This window comes from Daktulosphaira vitifoliae, unplaced genomic scaffold (genome assembly GCF_025091365.1).
Source record: "Daktulosphaira vitifoliae isolate Bord-2020 unplaced genomic scaffold, ASM2509136v1 Scaffold_4, whole genome shotgun sequence".
Taxonomy (NCBI): Eukaryota; Metazoa; Arthropoda; class Insecta; order Hemiptera; family Phylloxeridae; genus Daktulosphaira; species Daktulosphaira vitifoliae.
The window spans coordinates 12,807,173-12,820,311 of NW_026099575.1; the positions used below are offsets into that span (position 1 = coordinate 12,807,173).

The following is a 13,139-nucleotide window of genomic DNA, read 5'->3' on the forward strand; positions in this document are numbered from 1 at the left end:
TTAACATTTTTAAATCACTTCTTCTGGCAGCACTAATAGTTGTACGTTCATCCCATTTACAACCATTTTCATAAGCATATTTTAAACATTCTAAATTACCATATAAAGCTGATGCTATGGTTGTGCTTTCATCCCAAGGACATCCATTTTCATGTGCATATTTTAATATTTTTAAATCACCTTGCATGGCTGCACCAGTAGGTGTACGTTCATCCCATTTACATCCATTTTCAATTGCATATTTTAAGCATTCTAGATTACCGCTAAAAGCAGCTGCTTCTGTTGTGCTTTCATCCCAAGGACATTCGTTTTCATGTGCATATTTTAATATTTTTAAATCACCTTGCATGGCTGCTCCAGTAGTTGTACGTTCATTCCATTTACAGCCATTTTCAATAGCATATTTTAAACATTCTAAATTACCGCTACAAGCAGCAGCTTCTGTTGTGCTTTCACCCCACGGACATTCATTTTCATGGATATATTTTAACATTTTTAAATCACTTCTTCTGGCAGCACTAATAGTTGTACGTTCATCCCATTTACACCCATTTTCATAAGCATATTTTAAACATTCTATATTACCGCTTAAAGCAGCAGCTTCTGTTGTGCTTTCATCCCAAGGACATTTATTTTCATATGCATATTTTAATATTTTTAAATCACCTCTAATGGCTGCCTCAGTACTTGTATGTTTATGGCATTGACAACCATTTTCAATTGCATATTTTAAACATTCTAAATTGCCATTAGAAGCTGCGGCTGCTGTTGTGCTTTCATTCCAAGGACATCTATTTTCATGTGCATATTTTAAAATATTTATGTTACCTTGAATGGCGGCTTCATAAGTAATTCTATCATCCCATGGGCATCCTTTTTCATGTAAATATTTTAAATTTTCCAGATTTCTATTAAAAACAGCTGTATAAGTTGTAATTTTATTGCAAGGACATCCATGTTTAAGGACATATTTTAATATTTCTAGATTACCACCAGCAGCAACGTTAGTTATGAATTGATTGAAATCGTATCCATTTTTGTGAATATATTTTAATATTCTTAGATTACCCTTTCTAATCGCACTTGTTGCAATATTGAATTGATTCCATTTACAACCATTTTCATAAGCATATTTTAAACATTCTAAATGGCCATTATTTGCAGCAGCTTCTGTTGTTCTTTCATCCCATTTACATCCATTTTGAAATGCATATTTTAATAATTCCAAATTTCCGTTTTCTGCAGCTATTATTGTCGTGTCTTTTTTTAATTGCCATTTTTGTTTGTCATTTGAATTTTTATATTGAATTGCTAAATGAGAAAAATATTAATTAATTTTTGCTGTAATAAATATCTAATTAAGAGAGAGACATAAAAAATACAAATTTTATATTTAAGGGCATCAAATAATTAAAATTGTGACTTGACATAATGTTTAAGTTTTTAGGTTCAGTCATATCCCTATTTTTCGACTAGTTATAGTTATAATAAATGAATGTATTGCTATTAAAAAATATACATATATATATATATATATATTTTTTGGATAGTAAAATATAATTGAAGCACTTTTGTATTTAGAAACCAAAAAGTACTCTAAAGTGGTCGTAGTTCACTTTAGGCTTTACCGCTGGATGGCGACTGCGAGACAGCTACCTCTCTACGTCCGACACGAACCGGTCCGGCGATGCACAAAAAATATATACATATTACTTTTTTCAACTTCCTCACAGAAAACTATTGTGACACTTTTTATGCTCTTCTTTACGTGTATTTGTTTAAAATATATTGTGATTAATATTTAACCGCTTTATTACTATTTATTTAATCACAAATAAAACTTGATTACATCAACTCTCAATGTGATAGTATTTTAATTGCGTGTTATTTTTTATACGGTATAATTATTTATTATAGGATAAGTGCATACTAGATTCGTACAGTTGAGTACAAAGAGTTAGAATAAAAATTTTGATGTACTATAAAGACAAAATATTTAAAATTTAAACGTACATTAGTATATAAGTAATTATAATTATTGCAATTATTATGATTAATTGTGATTTTTTTTTAATTTGACGACCTCATAGTAGACAGTCGCCAAGATAATTTGTTCTTATTAAAAAAATACTATGATTTTTATTTAAGTGATCTATTACGATAAAAATATAAAAATTATTGAGCTTTTCTGATAAATTTACAATAATATAGTACAGTGGACCCCCGGTAATACGGCCCCTGGTTAATCCGGCGCCCCTTATAATCCGACATGTCTATTATTATTGGGTATTTTTTTTACAATCTTCGCTAATATAGATTATGCATAACTGAACAGGTTACAATTGTGCCATCAATATTGTGCTCAAAGTATAGATTCTTTGTGTACTGTTTATTCATTGTGTATTACGTATACGTACTTGGTAATTTATGTCTTCTCAAGCCCAGAAGCGAAAGCACAAAATACTGACAAAAAATGTGGTATTTTAGACCGTTTAAATCGTAATGAATCTTTTAGTAGTTTAGCAAGTGAATATGGCGTAGGCCGATCTACAATTTATGATATTAAAAAAAATCACAAGAAGATTAAAAACTTCGTATCAACTACTGACTGTGGGCCAGGCAAGAGACATTCACTCAAGAAAGCTGAACATCCAGAAGTGGAAGAAACTTTGTACATGTGGTTTCTTCAGGAAAGAAATAGGCATGCTCCAATTTCGGGACTCATGTTGGCCATGAAAGCTAAGTTTTTTTATAATAAAATTATAAAAAAAGATGATTTTATGGCTAGCAAGGGATGGTTAGAACTTTTTAAAAGTCGTCATGGCATACGTTTAATGACTAAAACAGGAGAGAAACTTTCTAATAACCCTACCTGCATAGAGCCATTTAAATTAAGATTTTTGCAAAAGGTGAAAGATTTAAATCTTAACCCATCACAAGTGTACAATGCAGACGAATCAGGACTTTTTTGGCGTGTGATACTAAACAAAACTTTCGTTTCCTTTAACGAAAAATCCGTACCTGGTCGAAAAGTAAGTAAAGAGCGTGTAACCATACTACCATGTGCAAATGCTGCGGGTACATACGCGCTAAAAATGGTCGTCGTTGGAAAATCGAATAAACCACGTGCATTCAAAAACATTGATTTGCCTGTACATTATTATGGTCAAAAAAGTGCGTGGATGACAAAAGACCTTTTCAAGAAGTGGTTTGATGAATGCTTTGTACCAGAAGTTAAAAAATGGTTGAAAAATCATAATTTTCCTCAAAATGCGTTATTGCTTATTGATAACGCTCCCGGTCATCCGTCTGAAGAAGAACTGACAACTGAGGATAAATGTATCACTGCGATGTTTCTTCCACCAAACTGCACTGCACTGATTCAACCAATGGATCAGCATATAATTCAGTTTGTCAAGCAAGATAATAAGAAAAATCTACTTCTGAAAGCTGTATCAAAAGATCAGCCAATAGAAAAAACTTTAAAAGAATTCAATATGAAAGACTTGGTTTTTGCTCTTTGTCAATCGTGGACTGCATTACCTTCGTCAACTATTACATCGTCTTGGAAAAAGTTATGGCCGGATATAGTCACCAGTCCTAGCAACGATCCGCAAATCAGTGTAACTTCGGAAGTAATAGAGAAAGTTGCTGCTGAAACACAGATAAGATCGCAAGATTTGGAAATCTGGTACCATGGATTGGATAAGGAGAAAAATATTTTTTATGAAATATCTGACGATGAGATTATAAAAGAGATATCTAGTAATACAACCATAAATCAGGAAGATGACGACGACGTAATTGCAACTACTTCGCAAGTGATAGCACAAGATGCAACTAATGCCTTTGAACTGGGTTTGAAGAGAATAGTGCATCCTACAACGAACTTTTACTTTTAAGAAGACTGAGGGACAGAGCATTGGTCTTGCGTTTCTTTAATGTTAAACAAAAAAAAATTGATAAATATTTTCATGCTTCATAAATTCATATCATGATTTTTATTCATAATTTTTGAATATTTTAGTATGTACATTTGTTTAAACACAATTACATTGTAATTGTATTCCTTAATGTAAAGTTATTGTTTTTTTTAAGTTCTCTAGCATTAATGACGTTAACTTTATAATAAAACATAAGCTTTCTATTGTGTTGTTTAATTTACTTAAGTCGACATACATAATGAAGCATGATTTATACTTCACACCAGGGCCTATCAAGACCAAATCTTATCTTTGGATTTGTGATTTTTCGGATTACAATGTACCTTTTTGTTAAAATTTCCGGACTATATGAGGTCTTAGGGAATACTCTATAATCCGACAAATTCGATAGTTCGATATTGACCTGCAAAACGTTTGTCGGATTACCGGGGCTCCACTGTAATTATAAAATGTTAACTACTTTCATAACAATACTATATTTTTAATTCTCATTGAATTTTCTATTTAATAATGAAAATTTCAATCTTGAAGTTGAGCTAAAAGTAATGGTTTCTGATTCAACTTTTTTTTTTAATATGAATTTTCAAAAAATGAAAAAGACCAAAAAAATAAGTTAAAAGTGATATTTTGTTCTGATTATTATTAAAATATTAAAAATCAAAATTTGTAATAATTTAAAAACAAGTTTTTTTTGTTATTAATTATTTTTTTAATGTAAGAAATCATTTCAAAAGAAATACTAATTATTTCTATGAAACTCTTGGATTTTAAATAAATTATATAATTAAAATATTCAGAACTATTACCCTTATAGTTGTATAAATAATATAAATAATTATTGCTGATTTGAAATTAGCACGAAAAATTAAATAATAAAAGTAAATTTTTGACTCTGATAAAAAATTTTTGTAGACGATTTATTCATAATTAACAATAAATTATTATATAAATAGTTTTATGTCAAGGCCTTGTTTGATATACTTGTTTGTCATAAAAGTAATAACTACTCTATAAGTTTTTATAAATTCTTCGAATAAATTACAATACTAAATTATTAAAATTACAAATTTAACTTATTTTTTGTTTCTTTACAGTTGATCTTTATGAAAGTTTATAATTTAAAAATGTTGAAATTTTTTACAAAATTTTAGCTCAACTTGCAAGTTTAGAATTTATATTATTAATTAGAAAATTTTATGGAGAATAAAATATTTTTTTTTTTTAGATTGATATGTTATCAGAAATTTATTTAATTACTATTAACAGTAAACTTATGATGAAAACTCAACATTTCGTTAAAAATGTTTTATTATTTTTATATTATAATAAATTATTTAAACAGATGTTTTATTAAGCATTTCTATGGAACACTTGGTTAATTTATAATTTTAATTATATATTTTTTAGTTAAAGTATACTTATTGAATATTAATACGTAACATAATAATCAAACATAAATAATTGTTATATTAATCAGAAGGATTTTGTTATTATTTTGTTCATAAGCGAAGCTTTAATTGCATATTTGAAATAAATGCATAGAAAAGCATATTTTGATCTCTCATAACCTTAGATAGACCAATAAATTTAAATTAAAATTTTCAATAATTTCCAAAAAAAAAGAGTTCTTTATCCTTAATTGATCACTCTATATAGCTATGAGAGTAGCTTCATAACTAATATTAAAAAATTCCTGTGTGCATCACTTAAAAAAATACAATAACTTAAATGGATAGATAATAAATTTAATAAGCGTAAATAATACAAAACGGACAGTATGGCCAGGTCGGTAACGCGGCTAAGCTTGACGCGCACCTCCTCGGGTTTGATACTCAGTCACGGGCGGCTTCATTTGCCGAATGAGAGATCACTTGGTTAATTAGAGTCGCCATCTCTCTCTCCGGCGTCGGACAAACCACCGGAGTATCAATGGTTATGTAACCTCTCCTCTGGGGAAGGTCACTATAGAACTTAATGGGCTAATAAAGCTATAAAAAAAAAATAATATTAATAATAATAAAAAATAATATTTACCTTTGTTAAAAATCAAACATGATATTAACAATAATACCGATGTAATTTGCCAATTCTACAATAAAATAAAATAATCTTTTAGAATTCAATCAAAGACTTTAGGTAATGACTATTACTCACCTCCATTTTTACTATAAGTGTTAAATTCTGTATAACACATGACAATTTTTTTGGTTACATGGGTTATATATACAGTCAACGAAATAATTTTTTATATTTTTAAATTTAAAAAACATCTTAAGTAAATATTAAAATATTCCATTAAAAAAATTGTTATTTTTAGTCAAACTATTCATACAAAGTTTAATACATTAGCTAAATCAGTAGAAAAGACACTGTCTTGATTTAGCAAAAAAAGACAAATTATAAATACAATTTTAGTATTTGACAAAAAGGTATCTATTCATTTTTTTGACTATTTGTATATATATATTCCTAATTATTTTGGTTGAGCCGAATGCGTATTGCGACAGCGTTTAATATTTTTGTGTTGGATAACTTGTAATTAGTTTTTGCGCGTTATCTGTATCATAAATACTACATCGACGAACAGGTTGGCAGATATCAAATTGTTTACACTTCACTTTCCACCCTTTCTAGTTGTCAGATGCACTGAACGCCACTAAACGTATATTACACTGTCCAGTATGGGATAAATAATTTTATTTTATTTTTTTCTGTGATTTCCGACTGACCTTAACCCCTCTGAATGGCTCCAGATTTCTAGGCGCCTATGTCGGTCTGATGTTTTTGATACGACGGTTGTCGGGGAAATACCATAGTCGGAACTGGTCGCAATATTTCCCGTGTGTAGCGGTAGTTTATTTTAATTATGTGCGCTGCATATTTTTTTAAATTATTGTATATTTTTTTTTTGCGAGTGTCCACTGCATCTACTATTTCATTTTTTTTTTTTGTATTCGTTGCGTCGGCCGAACCAGCCTCCAATTTCTGAGCCTATCAGGGCTGGTAATGTATAATTTGTTTAATAGTGTTTTGAGCCAATTTTAGCTTTGATGCGAAGCTAAGAAGGTATTAATTTTACTATGATTTTTTTTTTTTTGTGTCTAAACGCTCAATCTTAGCTCTCGCTGAACCGATTTTGATGAACAATACGTCAAAAGATCAATTTTTAAAAAAAATGATTGTTCGTTTCTCCTGAATTAACAATGGATTTTTACAATTGTAAACAAATTTTATAATACGCTCAATTGAGTAAATCTTATTAACAACTTTGTTTTGATTGGTTATTTTAGATAAATTAAATCATTAAAATTAATTAATTTCTGAATATTTCAATTGTAGAATCTTTTTAAACACCAAAAGTTACTAGGAAATGATTACTATTATTTCTATTATGATAAAAATGAAAATAAATATTGAGCTTTTCTGATAAATTTACTATAAATAGTAATTATAAAACTGTCTGACTGCATATTAATCTTAACGATTGACACGGCACCGTCCTACGCTCTAGTCTGGAGCTCACCCGTGTCTCTCAGTGATATCAGCCGTCCAGCTATTAATATGACAATAGGTTGTCATCGGGTGTCTCCCCGCCCTTAACATCGTGACAAAGCCGCCATCGAATATGAAGCATTGATATTGCGATCTGTTCCGTTTTCGACGTTAACCTTGACTGGTTGTCGCGTTACTTTTATTGAACTTTCGTTTTATTTTTCTCGTTTGCGATTCTGTTAGTATTACTCACGTGCATCGAATTAACGAAGGATATATATTTAATGCAACCTATAGTGCGAAGTATAATTTAAATATATACATTTTCTTGTACTATCATTGTGCCTATTGTGGAGTTAAATCAACTATATATATCTATAAATCAATATATAACTATATATATATATTGTGTGGTGCTTAGTGGATTAGTGAATACGTGTCAACAGTACCTATTGGATAACGCGTTAAAATAAAACGCGACAATCTACACCCGAGAGGCTAAAATTACTTTATTAAAAAAAGATGAAAGAGTAAATATAAATTTTTTTTACAATAACAATATCTTGACATCCAAAACGAATATTGATCAACAAAAAAAATTCAGCAATTTAAAATCTATCAAACTCATAACTAATCATTCAATAAATCTTGTACAGATGAGTATTAGTGAAATTGTTGCGAAAAGCGACATTTTACACACAAGTAGCACCAGACAGTTGGGGTGGAGTATCAACACTAGAAGCAATCTTAAATAATAAAGTTATAGATATTAATGCTTATGAAATTAAAAAATATTAGGCGTTGATCTCTCTGATAAGCCAAATTATTTAGAAAGTGAAGACTAAGCAGCCGTCACAAAACATTTTGGTTTAGGCTTAATAATTATATCAGAAAACAATAATATAAATTCTGTATTACACTTTACAAACTCTAACAAATCGTTTGTAATGGTTTTGTTTTCAAATTGCCATTGAACACCATTAGTTTACAATCCAAATACTAAATTAGTTCGCACATTTCGTAGTATTATTCAAATTAACGAATTTAAAAATTTAGACATTAGAAAAAACTTTTGAAAAATAGAATAATTAAACGTGATTTTACTATCTCTCCGACTTCTGAACGAGAAGGAAAATTTAAAACGCGCAGCGATAAACAAGACGTAGCAAAAAACATTAACAAAGATTCTCACACGAACACGACTCAAATCTAAGGAAACGTTAAAAGTAATATTTCATTATCTCCTACTGTTACAACATCTGAAAACGTACTAGACTGGGACATTAATCCAACGTTACCTATTGATCAGCAAAATAAACTTAGAGGTTTATTAATGAAATATAGTTCAATTTTTTCTAAACATAAATATGATTTAGCCTCATGTAAAATTGCTCCACTAGAACTTCAGTTATCAAGTAATAAAATAATAAATTTACCTAATTTTAAGCTAAGCCTCGTAGAACGTAATGAAATCGAAAAACAGACAGAGGAACTTTTAAAAACTGGTATTGTAGAGGAATCTTCAAGTCCTTGTTCTAATCCTGTGTTTTTAGTTGCTAAAAATCAAGGATAATGCAGTAAAAGTCAAGAGGGGTAAAAAAAATATAAAATGGTAATAGACTTTCAAAAACCTAATGAAATAATTTATCGTGAAAATTTCCCTTTACCAATAATACAAAATTTATATGATTGTTTAGCAGGAAACTAATACTTTAGTTATTTTATTTTTATTTTTTATTTTTAAATTATAAACGGGTAAAAAAAAAAAAAAAGTTATGAATGTGTTAAAGCTTTCATGGATTGTCTTGTTAATACTTTTTTTTGTCAATACTTTATTTCTTTAGATGCTACATCAGTTTTCCATCAAATAGGATTTTCTGAAAATTCTAGAGTTTTTACAGCTCATTCAACTGAAAACTATTATGTTCATTTTACTTGTTTACCTTTTGGTAAATGCACCCCAATTTTATCAAGCTGCTATTTGTAAAGTCATGGCTGGCTTAAATTATAGACACAATACATGCTATTTAGACGATTGCGTTGCATTTGGCAAATCATTTGAGTCTCATTTACATTCACTAGAATTAACATTTCAACGATTTTTAAAGTATAACTTAAAACTAAAACCATCTAAGTGTATATTTGGCTATCAAGAATTAAAAGTATTAGGCAACATTATTGATACAAGGGAATAAGACCCAATAAACAAGGAATAGAAACTATACAAAAATTCCGACAATCTAAAATGATAAAATTAATTGTCATAAAGTGTATAAAATTGGTCTTGTTCTAATAAACTCAATGGTGGATAATAACTTTCATGATATAAATCTTAAAAGGTCAAATAAAGTTATAACTCTATCTTCAATAACTTCTATTGTTAAAATTATTAAATATGTTAAAAATTATTAAATTAATTATGAAATAATTAAAGTAAACCCATTGCTACTATTTCAACTAATCGCTATTTAAAAAAAAAACCAGCAGTGTTCTGGCACAGTGTGTATAATATATCTTCAACAAAAGTACAATCTTCTTAATCTTCAATTTTTATTTTTATTGAATTTATAAGCCATTGATCTTTGCAATGTTCATATATAATAGAACATTTAAGCCCTGTTTTCTGGAAGACACAATTTTTACCAGCTCCAGCACCTGACTAAAGGCCAATACGCTTTATGACAATTTTTTTTAACATTACCAGAAAATGCGGACTTTTAGTATGTCATTATACATATATTAATTCGACTTAAAAAAAAAAAAAAATTTGGTTGGGAATTTTTTCCGCTATTCGCCAAAATTACTCCTTCGTTGACTGGCCTAATATATATAATATCAATTTTAAAACCAAGATAATATATATTTGTGTGTAGAGAGAGAGAGAGGATGATGGGATGGATGTTGAATATTTCAATTTATAGCTAGTAATAAAATTACAGTTACAAATATATATTCATTAGTAATAAGATTTTCTTAAATTTTTTAATATTATTATATTAATCATTACTACTTATTGAAATTTGTAATACATAAAAAAAGCACATATATATATTTTTATTATATAATTCATATATTATTAATAATTATGGAATATTTCTTATATTTTCGTAATATTTATTTAGTAAATAAATAACATTTTTAGTATTCCTAAAAAAGCTCATAACAAAGACACATATTGACATACAATCATTATTATTGGACATCATAGATATTCAGCATTGGACATGAACTAATGTAATAGAACTTAATTATAGCAAAAAGTTTCTTAACCAATTATGCCCTAAAAATAATATAAAATTTTTTTTAAACTGTTTAAGTAAAATATCAAGTGAGAAAATGGATTTATTGGTGTTATCAATTAACTACGTTTATTAGTAAATGAGGCTAAACGCTTAATTCTATGTGTTGTATAAATATGTGTAAATTACACTTTTTGTTATTTAAGCGTACAACATACTTCAGAGGGTCGGGCGGTTGTTGTCATGCTACGACAACGCGAATACGCCGCAGAGGATGGGCGGTAATGGCGTATGCGTCGATAATTATTATTATAGTACCAATATACTATGGTAGTTCAAAATTGGAATTTAGTGGAAGTCAGACGACAAGGAGCTGCAGATGAGCAATAACATATACGTCAGTAGTTATTATACAGTATAACTGTGCCCCTGGAATTATTTGCAAGTTCTCGTCAGTAGCGGACGGTCCGTGTTTTAGGCCATAGCTATTTAAGTGTTGGATATAAATATTTTCATGGGAAGAATTTTTCCAACTTTTAATATCAACCCAATATGTATATTAAAAGTAAAGAGATTGCTCTTTCAAAAAAAAAAAGTTTTAGTAGAGTGGTTCTTTTAATAGTCACATTTAGCCATTCAATTTGACACTCTTGTAATGTTTAAGGGATAAACGTTTCACTTATACATAAATACTAGATATAATATACTAATATAAGATAAAATACTTAATGATTGATAAATTGAAAAAAAACGAATCTAAAAAAAATTACAATTTTATTTTAATATTTTTGATTAATTAAGTGTTTCATAATAAATAAATTACTTATTGATTATAAAAATTTGGTAATTTAATTTTAATTCTCAGTTATTGTGTCATATGTAGGTAAATTTATCGGGATACTATTATAAAATAAATTCTATTTTGTAATAGGCTTAATATGCAAAAAGCCATCTATGATTATTAATGGTTTATTATATAATATTATGGTAAAAAAATAAAAATGTTTTGGAATGATAAAAAGTTAATAATTTTTTCTTAAAATATTTTCCTTTTTTTATTATAGTGTTCATATATTGCAATTATTTGTAGAAATATTTATTTAATGAAAGCAATGTATAATTGTTTTAATGATAACATTTAGTTTTTCTTGAAAAATTAAAAAAAATGAATTTATCTAGTTGTTTTACCAATTGTTTCAATTACTCTCTAATAATTTTAATTGAGAGTAATTATTAACTTACGATGAATACTTTTATAAGGGTTTTTAAAAGTCGTCTACATATGTAGTCAACTTTCAATGAGCTTTCTAAAACATAGAAAAAATTTTCTTTAACGAGAAATTATTTCAAATGATTGAAGAATTTTATCTGTAAGAAAAAATTTTCTATTCGTATAGTCGCAGACTATATGAAAATATATGACCTTTTTCACATAGTCTGTGGGTACTGTTAGAATTTTAAATTAGAATATTCTGTGATATTACTATGGTATGAATATCAACCAATGAGGTTCCAACACGGAGTTCGATAAAGATGAAATAGTTGCGTTTGTAACAACTGCCTTAATTTATATTTTAAGTAATTTTGATTTGCCATTTTCATAAAAATTAAAATTAAAAACAAAAGCTTTAAGTAGCAAATCATTGTATAAAATATCTTAATTAAATAGTTAATACAATTTTATAACAACAATCACTTGAATTTTAACTACCGTTTTTTTTTTTGAGAATCCAAACGCAGCCATTAAAGTTATCAGTAGTGTTTTTATCAATTTAAAAGATCACAACACTAAAACGAACACGGTATATTATTACTCGACAACTGTTCGTTAAATTTTAATAAATAGCTTATATTTCAATCACTATGGCATTTTGTTTCATCAGTAAAAATTAATTGAATTGATACTAGTTGAACACAACAAAATAGAAGAATAGACATGGAGACGTGGCGTAGAGTACAAGTAAAAATATACTCTACTTGTTTGTTTTTCTTGGCTTTGGACTCAGTTGCTTTGAGTAAGTTACAGAATTAATTATATTTATAGTAACTTTTTCCTATTCAATGTAATTTACAGGCTCAGATGTAGAAAACCATTTAGAAATGGGGCGTAATTTTTTAGCCCGTGGTCAACTACAAGATGCTCTTTCCCATTATCATGCTGCTGTTGGTAAGCATAATATTTAATTTTTATTGACATCTTAATGTGTTCATACATATTATAACTNAATTTTTATCTTAATGTGTTCATTACATATTATAACTTGCTATAATTTTTTGTTGCATCAAGTAAAATAATTTCTTAAAGAACTAGAAAATATAGGACCTTTGTTATAATGCGACTTTTTCTTTTACTAAATTAAATAATAAACAACTTTTATGTATACATTTTTTAAATTCATAAACTATTTCTATTCTATTAAAGTTTAATAGAAATCTATGATGTTGATAATATTAAAAGTTAATA

At 28.0% G+C, this 13,139-nt stretch overlaps 2 protein-coding genes across 3 annotated transcripts in view; one reads left to right on the plus strand and one right to left on the minus strand.

The window, feature by feature from the left end:
* The window catches only part of LOC126904952 (uncharacterized), a 7,333-nt gene extending 1,188 nt beyond the window's left edge, over positions 1 to 6,145 (minus strand). The window contains exons 1-3 of the mRNA XM_050684356.1: positions 6,099 to 6,145; positions 5,979 to 6,033; positions 6 to 1,311 (exon numbers count right to left, since the gene is read on the minus strand). Of these exons, the coding sequence (XP_050540313.1) occupies positions 6 to 1,311; positions 5,979 to 6,033; positions 6,099 to 6,104 (1,367 nt within the window). The 5' untranslated portion in view covers positions 6,105 to 6,145. The remainder of the gene's footprint in view (positions 1 to 5; positions 1,312 to 5,978; positions 6,034 to 6,098) is intronic.
* Positions 6,146 to 12,461: 6,316 nt separating this feature from the next.
* LOC126905801 (dnaJ homolog subfamily C member 3) overlaps positions 12,462 to 13,139 on the plus strand; it is a 19,350-nt gene continuing 18,672 nt past the window's right edge. The window contains exons 1-2 of one of the 2 annotated variants that reach the window (XM_050685874.1): positions 12,462 to 12,690; positions 12,750 to 12,842. In XM_050685874.1, coding sequence (XP_050541831.1) covers positions 12,612 to 12,690; positions 12,750 to 12,842 — 172 coding nt within the window. In that variant the 5' untranslated portion in view covers positions 12,462 to 12,611. The remainder of the gene's footprint in view (positions 12,691 to 12,749; positions 12,843 to 13,139) is intronic. The other variant, XM_050685873.1, reaches the window with a different exon arrangement.